Raw genomic sequence first — 19101 nt, forward strand, 5'->3', positions numbered from 1 at the left:
GGCACTGGGTGTGAGCTAGGTGCGGGTGGTGATGGGTGATGTTCCAGAGAGTCATAAGTGAAATAAAGGGAAAGTGGGGAAACGGGAGACAGAGGAGCAGAGAGGGAAAGGGGTAGATGATCGGATTGGTCCTTTAGGGTGTGAGGAAGGAGTGTGTCAGTATTAAACTGAGAGGGAGTGTGGAAAGAGAGTCTCAGCATGAACTCTGGGGAAAGGGTCAGCTTGAAGTGAGGGAGTTGAAGAGAGAAATATGTAAATTCCCAAAGGCCATGGAAATGCAGTATTGTCACCCTTCAATATCTGGATTTCACTCTCAGGTTTTCATGTTCTGGGTGCAGAGTGAGAAATGGAAACACAGAAGAAATCCCAGCTACAAACTGGGAAACAGGTGAAGAGATGGAGGATGGGACTGGGTGGTTTCACTGACTGAAGCAGGGAGTAAATGAAGGAAGGAGAGAGACAAGATATTTAATTTATATTTTATTTTAATCCTCTGACTTTTATATTTGTATTGGTTTTATTTACAGTCTGATTGGGATTTTACAATTTGGAAATTAAATGACACTTTTAGTAACAACCTGTTGTCAATGGTGGTTTCTAACCCCCAGCCCCTGACCTCTGACCCTAACCAGGCGGTTAGGTCATTGTGAGGTCAGGGATGATGTAGACCCCCCCCCCAGAGGCCCCGCCCCTTTCCCGGATCCAGTCAGAACCGGAGCAGATTCTCAGAAACTGGTTTTCATCCCAAGTGCTGAAGAAAGGATAAAGTTTCTCAGTGAATTTATTCCCAGTGAAGCTGTGGAGATGGGACTTGGTGTCCGCGCTGTAAAATGAAACTGTCCCAGACTCAAAACTGAGATAAACTCCCACCTTCCCGGGGATCTGACCGACAGGGAGACGGGATCCAGGAGAGGAGTTTATATTAAACAGATCCCCAAACCGCCCAATGGTCCAGAATCCAGTCTCCGGGATCAGACTGACCCAGTCCTTCCTCTCCACAGACTCTGCGGCTACTCCCAGACTCCACCACCGATTCCCCTTCACCTCCACCTCCCAGTAATGTCTCCCCGATGTGAATCCCACTGACCCCAGGGCACAGAGACAGAGCCTGTCTGTAAACCTCTTCCCGGTGTCAGGGAGACTCCTCCGGGTCCGGGTCCGTCTCAAACTCTTCAGATCCTCAGACACCTCGAGCCCGGGATTCGCTGTTTCCACATCCAGGGTCACAGAGACTGGGAGAGAAAAGCAGAGAATTAGAGACTCGCTGGGGATCGGGGGAGAGACTCACTGGGGATCGGGGGAGAGACTCGCTGGGGATCGGGGGAGAGACTCGCTGGGGATCGGGGGAGAGACTCACTGGGGATCGGGGGAGAGACTCGCTGGGGATCGGGGGAGAGACTCGCTGGGGATCGGGGGGAGAGACTCGCTGGGGATCGGGGGAGAGAATCGCTGGGGATCGGGGGAGAGACTCGCTGGGGATCGGGGGAGAGACTCGCTGGGGATCGGGGGGGAGACTCGCTGGGGATCGGGGGAGAGACTCGCTGGGGATCGGGGGAGAGACTCGCTGGGGATCGGGGGAGAGACTCGCTGGGGATCGGGGGAGAGACTCGCTGGGGATCGGGGGAGAGACTCGCTGGGGGGGGATCGGGGGAGAGACTCGCTGGGGATCGGGGGAGAGACTCGCTGGGGATCGGGGGAGAGACTCGCTGGGGATCGGGGGGAGAGAGTCACTGGGGATCGGGGGGTATGTGTGTGTGGATGTGTTTGTGTGTGTGGATGGGCAGGTGTGTGAGTGTGAGTACTACGTGTATAGGAATAGTTGCCTGTGTGTGTGCCTGTGTGTGAGATTATGGGGTGAAAGTTACCCACAAATTACTGCAACAAATTCCCCACAAGCATGGAGATATTTTACAGAACAGATGGGAAAGTGTTTTGATGGATGGGACACTGACACCAGCACTGGGGGCAGAGGGAGCTGTACCATTGGGACAGCATTCACCTGAACTGCACAGGGACCAGGCTCCTGGTGAATTGTACAAATCGGGCTGCAATGAGAACTTTGGAGGTCTTGTGGCGCAGTGGGCAGTGTCCTTGCCTCTGAGCCGTAAACTCCAGGTTCAAGTCCCACTCCAGGACTTGATGGCCAAGGAATGTGTGTTTGCAACATGGCCAAAGAGGTTGAGAATCAACTTGTAAATCCTGCAAATGGCAGGTGGTAAAAGTGGGAGAGATTCTATGCGATAGAATTAAAATTGGAGCCTTGACCATTACTATTTACAGTCTATTTACAGTTCCAGACTATAACATGAATGGAGAAGAGCATGTTGCCAAAGCAACTTAGCCTCCTTGGGCCCTAGTTGGCTGGATGACTGGTGTGGGTCAGATTGGTGTCAACTGCATGGTGATCAATCCTCATTCCGGTGGGATGGATTTGGGACCTGCATTCTTGCCCTCCGTGTGGTGGAGGTTGCGGTGCTGGGGTCAGACCTGCCTTTGGGCAGAGAACTGAAGAAGAGGATGACACAAAAATGGTGGGGCGGTAAATAGTGAGGAGGATAGCCTTAGATTACAGAAGGATATTGATAGGCTGATCAATGACAAAATGGAATTTAATCCGGATAAATGTGAGGTGGTGCACTTGGGCAGGACAATCAAGGCACGGGAATACACGGTGAATGGTAGGACCCTTGGAAGCACCGAGGATCAGAGGGACCTTGGTGTGCATGTCCACCGGTCCCTTAATGTAGCGGAACAGGTAGATAAGGTGGTTAAGAAGGCACATGGGATACTTGCCTTTATTAACTGAGGCATAGGATATAAGAGCAGGGAGGTTATGCTGGAACTGTACAAAACGCTGGTTAGGCCACAGCTAGAGTATTGCGTGTAGTTCTGGAATCCGCATGATAGGAAAGATGTGATTTCACTAGAGAGAGTGCAGAGGAGATATACCAGGATGTTGCCTGGGCTGGAGAGTTTTAGTTTTGAGGAAAGATTGGATAGACTGATGTTATTTTCGAGTGGAGCAGAGGAGGTTGAGGGGAACATGTTTGAGGTGTATAAAATTATGAGGGGCATAGATAGTGGAGACAGGAAGGAACTTTTCCCCTTGGTGGAGGGATCAATAACCAGGGGGCATCGATTTAAGGTAATGGGCAGGTGGTTTAGAGGGGATGTGAGTAAGAAGTTTTTCACCCAGAGGGTGGTGGGAATCTGGAATTCACTGCCTGAAAGGGTGGTAGAGGTAGAAACCCTCATAACATTTAAGAAGTATTTGGATGTGCACTTGCAATGCCATTGCATACAAGGCTTTTGGCCTAGTGCAGGAAAATGGGATTAGAATAGTTAGATACTTGTTTGACTGGCGCAAACTTGATGGGCCAAAGGGCCTTTTCCTGTGCTGTAGACCTTAATAACTCTATGGCCAGATTTTTCGACTCAGTGAGCGGGGGTGCTTGGCGTAAAATGACATGGGGTGACGTCGGGCGTGCGTCCCGACATCACCGCGTGTTATTTTGATTTTAAATTCGGTCGGCGCGCAGCCGACTCGGCTGCACACCCGCCGAACTGTCAAAGGCCTATTAAGGCCATTTAAAAACTAATTAAACCAATAAACTGAGCTGCGTCCAACCTTTAGGTTGGCGGGCAGGCGAAGAGTCCAGGCTGCCTTCGCATTTTTCATGGAACCTCCTCCATGGGCGGGATGAGGTTTCACAAAGTTTTTATAAATTGAATATAAATTTTTATAAAAATTCATTGACCTGTCCCAGCTCATGTGATACTGTCACATGAGGGGGCATGTCTTAAAATTTTTTTTCTTTAATTACCTTTTTAAAACTTAAACCAATCTCCCTGAGGCACCTCTGCTCTTTCGCGCACCGGCCCGGACTCAGGGAATCCCCCTGCCCGCACAGGGAGTGCTCAGCGCTTCTGGGCGCACTGCACGCTGGGTGAGTCTTAATTGGCCCAGCCACGTAAAATGGCGGCACGGACCCAATCGGGGGCCGCCAATCGGGTTCACACCTGCCCCCGCCCGCCCCTGCACAACCACCCCCCCCCCCCACCTAATGGAGGGAACATTCCCACCCATGACCCTATGAGGACTGAGAGCTTTAAACTAAATAGTGTTGGGTGGCAGTGTTCACAAAAGTTTAAAAGGAAGGACAAGGCAATGGTGCAGAGTAATGAGAACAAGATTGTGACAGGAAGGGACAGAGATACAAACATAAGAGTGCAACAGTACATAAGGTCAGTGTCAGGAAAATCATAAAAATACAAAATGAAAGGCCCTTTGCACACAGCTTTCATAAGATGATGGATCAATTGATAACATAAATAGGAATAAATGAGTGTGGTATGACCTCCATTACAGAGACATGGCTGCAAAGTGACTGCAGCTGGGACCTGAATATTCAAGGATATTTGACATTTTGGAAGGACAGGAAGTAAGGAAAGGAGGTGGGGTAGCTCTGATAATAAAGGATGAGATCAGTGCAGTATTGAGAAATGACCCACGTTCAGAGAATCAAAATGTCGCATTAGTTTGGGTGGAGATAAGAAATAGTAAAGGAAAGAAGTTACTGGTGGAATGCTTCTCGGCCTCCTGAAGGTAGCTACACTGTAGGATTGAGTATCAATCAATAAATAATGGGGACGTGGAAGAAAGGAATGGCAATAAACGTGGGAGGTTTTCATCTTCAAATAGATTGGACAGTGGTAGACTGGAGCATGAGTTTCTGCTGTATTTGAGAATGTTTCTTTGAACAATATTTTTTGGACTCAACTATGGCACAGGCTATTTTAGACGTGGTAATAAGTATTTAGACAGGATTAATTAATGACATCAAAGGATCATTTTGGTAAGAGTGATCATAACATGACAAAATTTCACATTCATGGTGAGGAATGTAGATCAAAGCTAGAGTTCTAAACTTAAATAAAAACAATCACTAGGTTACGAAGACAGAGTTGGCGAAGGTGGAATGGAAAAATAGGTTAAAAGTAAGACAGTAGATAAGCAGTGGCAGATATTTAATGATATATTTCATAACTCTCAACAAACTATTATTCCACTGAGAAAGAAAGAGTCCAGTGAAAGCATACACTGTTCGTGGATACAAATACAAGTTCAGGATGGTAACAAATTGAACGAAAAGACCTACAGTGCTGCAAAGATTAGTGGTAGCCCAGGATATTGGGAATGTTTTAGAAACCAGCAAAGGATAATGAAAACAGTAATAAAGAGGGAGAAATTAGAGTGTGAGAGAAAAACCACCAAGGAATATGAAATCAAACGGTGAAAGTTGCTACAATGATATAAAAAGGGAGAGAGTAGCTATGGTGAGGGTTGCTCCCTTAGAGGGTAAATCTAGGGAATGAATCATGGGAAACAAGGAAATAGCAGATACTTTGAACAAGTATTTTGTGTCCGTCTTCATAGTAGAAGACAAAAAAGCATCCCAAAAATAGCAGAAAACCCGCAGGTAAAGGGAGCAAGGATCTTAAAACAATCACAATCACTAGAGATAAAGTACTAGGTAAGCTATTGGGACTAAAAGGCTGACAGGTCCCCTGGAACTGAGGGCTTCATCCTAGCATTTTAAAGGAAGTAGCTGCAAAGATAGTGGATGCATTGATTTCAATCTTCCAAAATTTCCAAGATTGTGGAAAGGTCCCAATGTATTGGAAAACTACAAATGTAACATCACCATTCAAGAAAGGAGGGTGACAGAAAGCAGGAGACTATAGGTCAGTTAGTCCAAGTTCTCTCATTGGGAAAATGCCAGAATCCATTATTAAGGAGGTAATAGCAGGACATTTAGAGAATTATAACACAATCAGGCAGAGTCAACATGGTTTTGTGAAAAGGAAAATGTGTTAAACAAATCTACTGCAATACTTTGGGAGTGTAACAAGGGAAACAAATAGTAGTATAATTTGCTTTCCAAAAGGTATTTGATAAGGTGCACAAAATTAGAGCACATGGTGTTGTGCATGAGATATTAGAATGGATAGAGGATTAGCTAACTAACAGGAAACAGAGAGTCAGGATAAATCGGTCATTTTCAGGCTGGCAAACTGTAACTAATGGAGAATCACAGGGATCAGTGCTGGGCCTAAAATATTTATAATCTACTTTAATGACTTGGATGAAGTGACTGACTGTATTGTTGTCAAATTTGCTGATGATACAAGGATAAGTAGGAAAGCAAGCTGTGAGGAGGATACAAAGTTTGCAAAAGGACATATAGACAGATTTAAAATGTAAAAATATGGCAGATGGAGTACAATGTGGAAAATGTGAGGTCATCCTCTTTGACAGGAAGAATAGAAATGTAAAATATTATTTACATGGAGAGAGACTGCACAATGCTGCACCACAGAGGGATCTGAGTGTCCTTGTATATGAATCAGAAAAAGTTAGCATGCGGGTACAGCAAGAAATTAAGAAGGCAAATGGAATGTTGGTCTTTACTAAAGGGGATTGGAGTATAAAGATATGGAAATTTTGCTACAATTGGTGGCATTGGTGACACTGCACCTGGAGTACTGTGTAAAGTTTTGGTCTCATTACTTAATTAAGAATATATTTATATTAGAAGTGGTTCAGAAATGTTTACTAAGCTGATTCCTGGGATGAAGGGGTTGTCTTCTGAGGAAACCATGAGCAGGGTGGGCCAATACCTTTGGAGTTTAGAAGAATCTGGGTTGAAGTTATTGGAAAGTCTAACATTCTAAGGGGATTTGAAAGGGTCGATGCTGAGAGGATGTTTCCCCTCATGGGAAAATCTAGAACCAGCTCGCAGAGTTTAAAAATAAGGGGTCTCCCATTTAAGATGGAGGTGAGGAGGAGTTTCTTTTGGATCGGATGCATCCCAGGATACTGATGGAAGAAAAGGTGGTAATTGTGGATCCTCTGCCCACAATCTTCCAATCCTCCTGGGATCAAGGGGAGGTACGAGAGGACTGCAGGATTGCAAATGTTATGCACTGTTTTAAAAAAGAGGAGAGGGATAAACCCGGCAATTGCAGGCAAGTCAATCCATCATCAGAGGTGGGGAAACTTGTAGAGACAATTTTCTGAGAGAGAATGATTCGGCCTTTCTAAAAGTGTGGGACTAAAAATAAAACAAATAAACACACAAATAAATAATAAAGTCAGTATGAATTTGATAAAGGCAAATGCCTTGACTGAGTTTTTGATGAAGTACTGAAGAGATTTGATGAGGGGAGCGTGATCGATGTCAACTTACAGAAGACATTTCACAATGCCCCACATGAGGCTTGTCAGCAATATTAAAACTCATGGAATTAAAGGGAATGGATATAAATTTCACTAAGAGACAGAAAGCAGAGAATAGTGGTGAATAGTTGTTTTTCAGACAGGAGGGAAGTATACAGTGGTGTTCCCCAGGAGTTGGTATTAGGTTCATTGATTTTATTGATATATATGCTAATGGACAGAACTTGGGGTATTCCGGGCCCAATTTAAAAGTTTGAAGATGGTTCAAAACTCACAAATGTAGTAAACAATGAAAAGGAAAGTAACAGACTTTAGGAAGAAAGAGACAGACAGTGAAATGGCAGACACAGGGCAGATGAAATTTAACACAGACGTGTGAAGTGATACATTTTGGTTGGAAAAATGAGAAGAGGCAATATGAATAAAGTGGTACAATTTTAAAGGAGGTGCAGGAACAAAGAGACCTGGGTGTATACACTCAAATCTCTAAAGGTGCTGGGATACGTTCAGACGACTGTTAATAAAAACTTGGCTTTATTAATAGGGAATAGAGTAAAAAACAAGCAGGTTATCCTAAAATTGGTTAGGCCTCAACTGAAGCACTGTGTTCAATTCTGAACATCACTCTTTAGGAAGAATGTCAAGGCCTTGGAGAGGGTGCAGAGGAGACTGACGAGAATGTTCCAATAATGAGGGCCTTCAGTTATGTGGACAGATGGAGAAACTGAGGTTGTTCTCCTTAACCAGAGAATATTAAGAGAAGATTTGATAGAAGAGCTCAAAATCATGAATACTTTTGATAGAATAAATGAGGAGAAACTGTTTCTGTGGGGAGAAGGTTTGGTAACCAGAGGACGCTGGTTTAAGGTGATTGACAGAAGAAGCAGAGGCGATATGAGGAAATATTTTACTTTTACGCAGAGAGTTGTGACCTGGAATACACTGTTTGAAATTATAGTGGAAACAGATTCAACAGGAACATTGCAAAGAGAATTGGATTAAATACTTGCAAGGAAAAGTTGATAGGACTATGGGGATGATGGAACTATATATAGAGCTGGTTAGGCCACAGCTGGAATTTTATGCACAGTTCTAGTCACCATGTTACAGGAAGGACATAATTACTCTGGAGAGTGTGCAGACGAGATTTACCAGAACGTTGCCAGGGTTTGAAAATTGCAGCCAAGAAGAGAGATTGGGTAGGCTAGGGTTGCTTTCCTTAGAACAGAAGAGGATAAGGAGTGATCTGATTTGAGGTGTACAAAATTATTAGGGCCCTAGATAGTGTAGACAGGAAAGGCTTGAAAGACCCAGGTTGAGAGGTCATTTACCAGGGGGTATAGATTTAAGGTGATTAGTCGAAGGATTAGAGGGGACATGAGGAAAAACTTTTTCACCCAGAGGGTGGTGGGCATCTGGAATTCACTGTCTAAGTTGGGGGTTGAGGCTGAAATGCTCAACTCATTTAAAAGGTATCTGGATCTGCATCTGAAGTGCTGTAACCTGCAAGGCTACGGACCAGATGCTGGAAGGTGGGATTATAATGAGCGGGTAGTTTTTTTTCTCTTTTTTGGTCGGCACAGACAGGATGGGCTGAATGGCCTCTTTCTGCACCGAATCTTTTCTAGGGTTCCAAGGGAAAGAGCAGGGAAGTGGATGATTGGATAACTCTATCAAAGAGACAGCACAGGAGCAATGTGCCGAATGATCTCCGCCTTCTGCGCTACAACTTTCTATGGTCACAAAGAATAAACATTTTTATTAAGAGTATCTAGTTCTGTATCTGTGAGTAATTTGATTGGAAATCCCTGAAAATATCATAAAAATGAACTAAAACATTGATTAGTTTCACTGGTTTACACTCATCACTTCCTTAGCAAATTAAATTTTTTTAATATTTAGAGGTTTTAAACCTGCCTATCAGTGCCTGTACATCTATAAATTTGAAGGGCCTCCTCAAACATGCACCAAGCTCATTATTCTGATCTGGGATCAAGGCCAGATTTGTGCGTAGGGCCAGTTCCCAGCACAATCATTTTCAAACCATCATTCAAGATGGCGGCACTCCAGTTAGACAGCCCACCCCCTCCAAAATGAAAAAAGCACCTGCATAGCAAGCTTCCCAAGCTTCCTCCTGCTTGACATTTTGACAACTGGACAAAGCAAACTGACATCACCATGTATACAGATCATCAATAAAATCATATCCATGAATTGCAACAAATATATTCTTAATAACCTTTGACAGCACCTTAGGCTACACCTTCCAAACCCACGACCATTATCATCTAGAAGGACAAGGGCAGCAGACACATGGGAACACCACCACCTGGAAGTTCCCCTACAAGCCACATGCCATCCTGCCGTTCCTTCACTGATGCTGGGTCAAAATCATGGAAGACCCTTCCTAACAGCATTGTACGTGGACCAACTCCATATGGACCTCAATGGTTCAAGAAGGAAGCTCACCATTACCTTCTCAAGGGCAATTAGTGATGGGCAATATTTGCTGGCCTAGCCAGCGACACCCACATCCCATGAATGAATAAAAAAACATTTGAGACTGGCTTTATGTTCCCAATTCATTCATTGAAATTAAACTCCACCAGCTGGCATGGTGGGATTTGAACCCATGTCCTCACAGAATTCAAATGGACTTGAGGATTACTAGTCCCATGAAATGACCACTACACTACCAATCCCACTGCTGCGACTGCTGTACTTAGATCTCCAGAAGGCATTTGACAAGGTGTTTCAAAGGTTACTGTACAAGATGAGACTACATGGTGTTGGGGATAACATATTGGCATGGATAAAGGATTGGTGTGCTCACAGGAAACAGAAAATAGACATAAATGGGTCATTTTCAGGTTGGCAAGATGTAACGAATGGAGTGCCACAGGGATCAGTGCTGAGGCCTCAACTATTTACAATCTATATCAATGACTTGGATGATGAAACTGAAGGTGTGGCTGCCAAATTTGCTTATGACACAAAGATAGGGAGGAAAGTAAGCTGTGAAGAGGACATAAGAAATCTACAAAAGGATCCATATCAGTGATTTGGCAAAAATTTAGTAAATGGAGCACAATGTGGGAAAATGTGAATTTGTACATTTTGACTGGAAGAATAGAAAAGCAGCATATTATTTAAATGAAGAAAGATTGCAGAATTCTGAAGTACGGAGGGATCTGGGTGTCCTGGTACATGAATCACAAAACATTAGTATGCAGGTACAGCAAGTGATTAGATGGCAAATGGAATGTTGTTTATTGCAAGGGGAATGGAATATAAAAGTGGGGATGTTATACTGCAATTGTGCAGGGCATTGGTGAAACCATACCAGTGTGCTGTGTACAGTTTTAGTCTCCTTATTTAAGAAAAGACATAATTGCAATAGAAGCAGTTCAGAGAAGGATCATCTGACTGATTCCTGGGATTGTGGAGTAGGTTCAGGGGTGCAAAGTGGTTATCATATGAGGAAAGTTTGTACAGGTAGGGCCTATATTCATTGGGATTTCGAAGAATGAGAGGTTATCTTATTGAAACATATAAAATCCTGAGGGAACTTGACAGGGTGGATGTGGAAAGGCCATTTCCTCTTGTGAGAGAGACTAGAACTGAGGCACACAGTTGAAGGATAAGGGGTCTCCAATTTAAGATGGAGATCTGATCTGCAGAGAGCAGTGGAGGCAGGGTCATTGAATATTTTTAAGGCAGAGGTAGATAGATTCTTGACTAACAAGGGAGTCAAAAAGGGTAGACAGGAAAGGAGAGTTGAGGCCATGATCTTATTAAATGGCAAAGCAGGTTCCATGGGCCAAATGGCCTACTCCTGCTCCTAACTCGTATGTTAGTATGCATGTAACTTTCACCCTCATTTTACATTTATGGTCGATCACTAACAATTCCCTTCTCTTCCTTGACTTCTCTGTCTCCATTTCTGGGAATAAGATAACCCCTAATATTCACGACAAGCCCATTGACTCCCACAGCTAACTTGATTACACTCCCTCAAACCCTGTTTGCTGTATAACTCTACTCCAGTATCCCAGTTACTCCATCTCTATTACATCTGTTTGGACCTTGAGTGCTAGGACTCCTGATTTGTCTGCCTTTTTCCTCAGCGGAGGACTCTTCCCACCATGGTTGACATGATCCTCCACCGTGACCGAACTATTTTGCACCCTTCTGCTCTCACCCCTTCCCCTCCCACTCAGAACTATCATAAGGTTCCCAATGTCCTCACCGTCCACCCACAAACTTCTGTATTCAGTGGATCATCCTCTGCCATTTCACCCGCTTTCAGCCTGATTCCATCACCAAACACGTCATCCCCTGCCCTCCCCTTTCAGGATTCTGAAGACATCGCTCCCTCTGTGATACACTGATCCACTCCTCAGTCACCCCCAATACCCCCTCCCTTTCCTACAGCATCTTTCCATACAAGCACAGGAGATGCAATACCTGCCATTTCACCTCCTCTATTCTCATCATCCAAGGCTCCAAACACTCCTACCAAGTGAAAGTGATTTACGTATGCTTCTTACAATACAGTATTCAGTCCACAAACATGACCCCGAGCTTCCTGTCGCTTGACATTTTGCTCCCACTCTGACCTTTCCATCCGCGGCCTCCTGCAGTGTTGTAATTTATCTCAAGAGAAGTTTGAGGAACAGCAGCTTATCATTCGACTCAGCACTCTGCAGCCTTCTCACCTCAACACTGAATTCAACAATTTTAGATGAGATCCTCTGCCTACATTTTGTTTTGGGTTCTCTATCTCCGGTGTGTTTTTTACATTTCTTTCTTTATTTCATTACTTTTCATCCAGACCGCTGCTGTCCAGCCATTCACACATCATCTAGCCACAAATGTTGATTCTTTATGTTACCCATTACCACTCCCTCTGGCTTTTGTACGCTGAGACTTGTCATTTAATCTCTGCTGTCCTCCACCCTATCACAAACCTTGCCTTTTGACATTGTTAAGCCCCAAACCACCCCTTTTAGCTTTCTTTACATTCCTAATTTTCTTCAGTTCTGAATCATTGATCTGAAATGTTAACACTGTTCTTCTCTCCAAAGATACTACCTGGCCTGCTGAGCATTGCCATCATTTTATGTTTTACAGTCAGATTTCCATCACCTGCAATATTTTACTTTTGGCAAAGTCATCACGTGGTTGCAACAAATAATTGCCCTTCACAAGGGCACTTAGGGATGGGCAATAAACGCTGGCCTCGCCAGCAATGCCAACATCCCATGGATGAATAAAAAATAGAGGAATTCCAATCCTGATTGACGGAGCTGTCTCCCTTCCCACTGAAACCCCTATACCATGTGATGGAGACAGGGATCCAGACTCCCTTAGACACTGTCACATTAATGCATATGGACAGAACGAACTTTACCCCTGGTCATCAAAAAAACCCGAATCTCTTCTTCAATGCCAACTGGAAAATTTAGATCAAGCTCTCAACACCAAGGTATTTCCATTCTGGTCCGAGGCAACAAACAATATTTGATACAGGGACACGTGTGGAGTCGGTTATTCAATATAATACTCCACAGTCAAACCTCTACCTTCATACTCTCCCTGGATGTATAAAAAATATACACCTAGAGTGAGTGCAATGTTTCCTCAAGGCAATTGAGAAAATAGGCTTTCCTGGCACTTTCAGGAAATGGATTGCAATCCTGTGCTTGCTCTCCAGGACCACAGTGAACACCAGCTGACTCCATACCCCTCACCACTCCCCCTCCCTCAACCGGCAGACAAAGCCTCATTCCCAGGCTTTCTGTCCTGACCTTGTTCATGGATATGAGTTTGGTAAACAGGAGGATGAGTATTGCAGAGGAGGAAAGATTCAGCTGGGAATAGTGAGGTTTCCACTTGCTGAAGCTTGTAAAGTATCGATGGGTTCTGGAGACTGCGCTTCATCTGACAGTTCCTGTATTGGTGATGTTCAGGGAGCTAACAGTTCCAGCTGATCAGTTGAAGGTGATCCTCTTTAGAAAGTGGACTAGGTGCATGAATCAGACTTTAATTCCATTCAGGGACATCTTTAACCATGTTCCTTTATAACTAACACTTAAAGATACTGGGCAGAATTTAATGCCCTGCTCAGTGGCAAGTTTGGCGGTGGGGCCATTTAATCAGGGAGTGTGTTGGGTTACGACCCTGTCACCTTCCAGCCTCTTCCCCAATTAAGTCCAAGATGGAAAGGTCTGTCGGTGGCCTTCCCGACCAGCTGCCAGTTGACGGCCCAAGTGGATAATTATTGCCCACATTAGGGCCTGATCCTGCCACCACTGACATTGACCCAGCAGCGGGCGGGGCTAATCACCATGTGAGCAGCACGGCAACGAGCCGGTGTGGGGTTTCTTACTATCTCCCGTGGGTTCTGGCATTCAAGTGCCTGATCGAGGGACCCAGCATCGGTAAGGGGAACTGAGACCCCATTGCGCCATTGCGACCAAACTCCCTCCCCCGTGAAGCCTCTCCAGCCATCACTGACCTGTCTGCTGGGCTCCATCCTTGATCCTAGGCCTCAGGCTGGTGTCGTACTGGCAGCAGACACTGCCCCTCTGACTGGCCGTCAGCACTCAGCGGGTGTGATTCCACCCCCATGGTCCTTGATCTGGGGGAAGGCCCACTGCTGTGCTGTCAAATGTCTGAGTGGCTTTTGATGTGACTGGCCTTCCCTAAAAGAGGCAGCACGAGGCTCTCCCTGACATTCCACCCTGAGGCTGAGACCCCCATTAAATACCACCCACTATCTATGATATTTGTATACACAATGATTCAAATTATAGGATATAAATCAGGATAAAGGAAATTATGAGTTTTACCAGGGTTAATGGCATCCAGCATTTCTCTCCACACAGGGAACGGTAAAGGTCCGTTGAATTTTTCGATGGGCAGGGCATCATCTGCTAGTGACAGCTCATTATCATCACTGCTAATTCTGTAAATATTAAACAGTTGATTACAAATTAACCAAAATCACTTTCCTGAGTAATCTTACCAACGTGCAGTGAGTTTCAGTGAAGTTCATGTCCTACCTCCTCTTCCAAGATGCTTCCTCCTGAATTCAACAAAACACAAATCTGAGTTGACGGAGTCTGACTGTCTATATCCAGAAAGCAGGAATTACACTCACATTGTTACAATACGCTCAGAATTGTCAATTCCCCTTACTGCAGACATGGAAGAGAATGAGGATGTTACACAAAGAATATCGGAGCACAAAAGAAAGTTTAAAAAAGATTTACAGACAAGAACAAAGAGGGTGCAATTAACAGCAAAGGTTGATCAACTTTACTCTAGAAAAGAGAAGACATGATAGAGTCCGTTAAAATTATGAAAGGGGTCGACGCGATCGATTCAGTGAATTTGTCCCCATGAGTAGGGAGTTCAATAATAGTGGCTTTAAACATAACATAGTTCCAAATAAATCCAACAGGGAGGTCAGAAGAAACTTCTTTACCAAGAAAGTGATGAGAATCTGGAACTCACTATCACACGGAATCACTGGGTGGAATTTAACGTGGGTATTGATGGTCTTGTCCACCGGCTGCTGAGCTGGCAAGGACCCCACGCCACCTGTTTTTGGGAAGACCTGTCACATTAAATGGCAATCAGGTTCTTCATTGGGCAGCGGTGGGCCTTCCCTGGGATGAAGAAACATAGGGATAAGCGTCCCGCCTACTGAGAGTTGCTGGCCAATCAGAGGCTGGCACCTCTTCATTGCTCAGAAGCACCACTGGGGAGGGACCTGACCCACAGGCGAGTGATGGATGGAATGGGGTCACCGGTTCTGTGTCGCCGGCAAGAGCAGAGTGGGGGAGCTTGGCTGCATGTGCAGTGGGATAGCTCTCAGTGACCCCTACCCACCTCACGATGCTGGGACCCTCAATCAGGCACTGAGTGCTTTTGAATGTGGGATCCCCCCTGAGAAACACAGCAGCAACCCCGACAGGGTTTATTCATTCAGCTTCCATCATAGCGAGTTCCCTGCCTGCTGCTGGGTGAATACCAGTGACAGTGAGGTCAGACCCTTAAGTGGGCATTAATTGTCCACTTAAGGGGCTTAACTGGCAGTGGGAAGGCAGTTCACGAACTTTCCCGATATGAACTTAAATAGGTCAGAAGCTGGGAGGGGGCAGGGTACCCACCACCCATCATCCACCCACGCACCGTCCTATCCCTCCCACCACCAAACTGGCCTCAGTGGGAACACATTAAATTCCGCCCACTGAGGCAAAAATTGCAGATATATTTAAGGGGAAGGACATGAGGGGGAAAGCAGTTTAAGGATATATTGACAGAGGGAATCAAGTAGGATGGGAGGAGGCTCGTGTGGATCATGTTGTGATTGTGCACTTTCACTGAACTAATCTGAAATATAATCCCTCACCTTCAGAAATATAACTCCGTCTTTTTGTTCCAGCTGTTTTTCCAACTTTGAGAGTTTCTCCTGAATAGAATTTAAATTCCCCTGAATTTCACAAAGATTTTCCTCCATTGTTTTTAGAATTTTTCTCTCTTCTTCCCTGAGATCTTGGATTAAACGCTGCTCTTTCTCAGTGAGAATCTGGTGCATTTTAGTGAACTCGGATGTGATGTGGGTCTGCAGACTGATCGACTGTTTCTAGAAGAAGAAACGTTAAAAATAATATGTTTCTGTAATAAAAACAACAAAATAATGAATTAGATTTGGAAGCTCAGCACAGGGAGACTTTACCCTAATTTGGGAAATCTTCTGTTTCTGCTGCTGCTCCATTTCTAGAACCGCCGATTTCTTCTCTGTGAGAGAATCGAAGGAAGATTTCACCCGATCCTGGGATTGGGAGAGAAAATCAGAAAATAAAAGTGAGACCATGAAAATGTGATCAAATAATCAGGTAATCAAATCTGTTCCCTTTTACCTTGTACATTCCAACAGCTTCTTTGATCGGCATGAAGTTGTGAGATTTGTGTTCCCGCGAATCTCTACAAATCAGACAGATCAATTTCTTGTCCGTTTCACAAAACAGCTTCAGTTCTTCCTCATGTTCCTCACAGTGAAGTTTACTTTCCACCTCTTTCGGATTCAGCTTTAATTTTCGAGCTTTCTCAGCCAAATTCGCTAAGACCCGACTGCCTCTGAGGTTCCTTTCCGGAAACTCCTGTCTACATTCCAGGCAGGAGTTTATCTCCTTTCCCCAACACTGGGTGATACAGGAGCGGCAGAAGTTGTGTCCACAATCCAGTGAAACCGGATCAGTGAAGAAATCAAGACAAATGGGACAAATTGCCTCCTCGGCCAAACTCTCCTCCGGCTGTCTGGAAGCCATGTTCACACTCAGCACTTCCTGACTCAAAGCACTTTCAGTTTCAATGTTCCTGAGCTGGTGAACACATTCAGCTCAGCGACTTCCTGATGAGGTTCACTGCAATTCTAGGGAATTATTATTGTACACTTGTCTATTTCCCATCCAATTTTACACTGGGCGGCCAACCTATATCAGCCATCAGGAGGACCAGAGTGAGAAAGCTGAAGAAGAAAAATTGAACACAGGCGAGGAGGGCGAAAGTCCCGGCAGTGGGAGTGGCTGGAGAGAGAATGGGAGGAGGTGGAGATTGAACCCTGTGAGTAACAGGAATCCTGCTGCTCTCCTTCATATACTCCTGTCTCATAGCAACTGTGACCACCTCTCCAGGAGTGGATGTTGAGGATGTCTTGCTGAAGTTACCACTGGAGAAGTCTGATCCCAAATAGACAACCTGTGGTAAGACACAACATACTCTGAAACCAAGTGACAGATGCCACCTCAACCAGAGGCTATGGATCTCTCCTCAGCTCCCCCCAGACAATTGTCACATCCTGAGTCAAACGGTCTCACAAAACTCTGTCTTTCACACGAGGGTTTCCAATCTCCACTCTCCAAAAACTCGCTTTGGAGTCTTCTCCCAAACCGACACTTTCTCTCAGATGCTTGCCGCAAGGGTTGACCTCCAGGGTTTTGAATTCTCCTTCCAATGTTCCTCATCCCTGGATCAGCACATGCATTCAAGCTTTCTTCCACACATTGTCTCTGACTCAGCCGACAACAGCACCACTGATTCACACGCTCATAGCAAAGAGTGACAGAGCTTCAGATGTTTATTTGAACCTGATGCCTTTTGTAATCTGTTCTCGCTTTAAATCTGCTTTCTGCAGCTTCTGTCCCTTTACATTTGAGCCTTTCTCTCTGCCCTTCACTCTTGACTTCATTAACAGGACTTTTTCCACAATCCTGTCCTTCCTTTGACTGGAATGTCTGCTTGGGACATTCGCCTGTTTCTGTCTCACTCCTTTGGCTTTGGCACCTCTTTGTTGATTTGTAAAATCTGCTCTCACTCTGCAGTTCCTCCTCCCAGTGTCTAGGCTCTCTGGCACCTCACTTCAAACTCAACTCAAACCTGCAGATTCTTTAGTTTTTCTGTGTGTCTGTTGGTGGGACCGGCCCATCTGGACCCCTGTTGCTAGGCAACAGCACTATTTGTTTCTACTCTTGTTTGTTTGACCTAGCTGCAACAGTCGTAAAACTCTCATTAGAAATGCAGGTACCTTTTAAAGTGAAACTAAAACTCAATTTGACCTTTCCTTAACACACAGATTCAAAAATACAAATCAAACTTAAACATTAAATCTAAAACTCATTCTCAACAATCACAAATACCAATACAACTTACTTAAACTACCTCATTTTCCAAACAATGTCAAAGATGTGCTTAAACATATGGGAAACACAAGCTGAAATGTATTGCACAGTGCATCATTTCCAGTCCCTTTAAATCTGTAATATTGATCATTCTCTCACTGGTCACTTTGGTAGAGACATGTACCTCTGTAGCACTCTGCTGGAACCATCAATGCAATGTATAGCGTGGAATTTATCTCTATCAGCTGTCTATTCATATGCTGTCTTTTTTTGTGTAAAAGCTGAGTAAGGGGAGCAACTTTAACATGAGTAACATTTTGGAGGGTTTGAAATCCACCTTCTCCCATTGTCTCTCTGTCACAGAGTTGCCAGGTCCAAGACTGTTCATGTCAACTCTGCCCTGAAAAGTGGCGCAAAAGGAGCCACAACGAATTTTTGTTATTGAATATTTTTCATAAATAAATAATAACCTCCATGGAGACAGACATTAATTTCTGTACACTAAATGCATCATATTTATCAAATTCATCAAGAACAAAAGTCATCTCTATAAATTTGTACAATTTCATTCAGCTTTTTCACAGAACAGAAAGGAATTCTGCTGAACAGCAGAACATGCACTGAGTGTGTTTTCAAATCCATAAAAACCACCTCCTCCTCCTCATCATCAGAACCAAATAACACGTCTCAATCTGCTTCTTGAATGGTATCCGCTTATGGAGCATCAACATTATCTTCATCAGCAATCATGTTGGCATCGACCAGATCATTCCACAAATAATCATCTTCTGTCCCATCAAGTGCATTGGATAGCCCACATTTGTTGAATGATTTGATGCCAACCTCCATTCTGATTTCATCCCAGGCCTCCACAACCCATTCACACAGGGTTGCTAACATCAGAGCCCGTATGGTGAATGTCTTCTCTCCTCCGATCATGCAGTCATTTCACTTTTCACTCATGCTCTCCTTGAAGGGCTTGTTTAGAGAGACATCCAATGATTGAACAAGTTTGGTTAGACCACCAGGAATCACTGCAATATCACAGTGTTATGATCTAACTTCAACAACAACATCATTGACACGGTGTGACCTGAATATGTCTCAGATGAGGAAACTTTCTTCTTCATGTAATTCTCCTGGTCGGAAACTCCAAACTTTCCGCAGCTA

The 19101-nt window shown here is 44.4% G+C and overlaps 1 protein-coding gene across 1 annotated transcript; it reads right to left on the reverse strand.

Annotated features, from left to right (window-relative positions):
- Window positions 1–479: 479 nt before the first annotated feature.
- On the reverse strand, window positions 480–16731 carry LOC144695592 (zinc-binding protein A33-like). The gene is made up of 6 exons (XM_078566488.1): window positions 16174–16731; window positions 15990–16085; window positions 15663–15896; window positions 14308–14330; window positions 14095–14210; window positions 480–1232 (listed from the first exon to the last, which is right to left on the reverse strand). The coding sequence occupies exons 1-6, from the start codon at window positions 16579–16581 to the stop codon at window positions 637–639; spliced, it is 1473 nt and encodes a 490-aa protein (XP_078422614.1). The 5' UTR covers window positions 16582–16731; the 3' UTR covers window positions 480–636.
- Window positions 16732–19101: the final 2370 nt, after the last annotated feature.

Source organism: Cetorhinus maximus, chromosome 21 (genome assembly GCF_964194155.1).
Source record: "Cetorhinus maximus chromosome 21, sCetMax3.hap1.1, whole genome shotgun sequence".
Taxonomy (NCBI): Eukaryota; Metazoa; Chordata; class Chondrichthyes; order Lamniformes; family Cetorhinidae; genus Cetorhinus; species Cetorhinus maximus.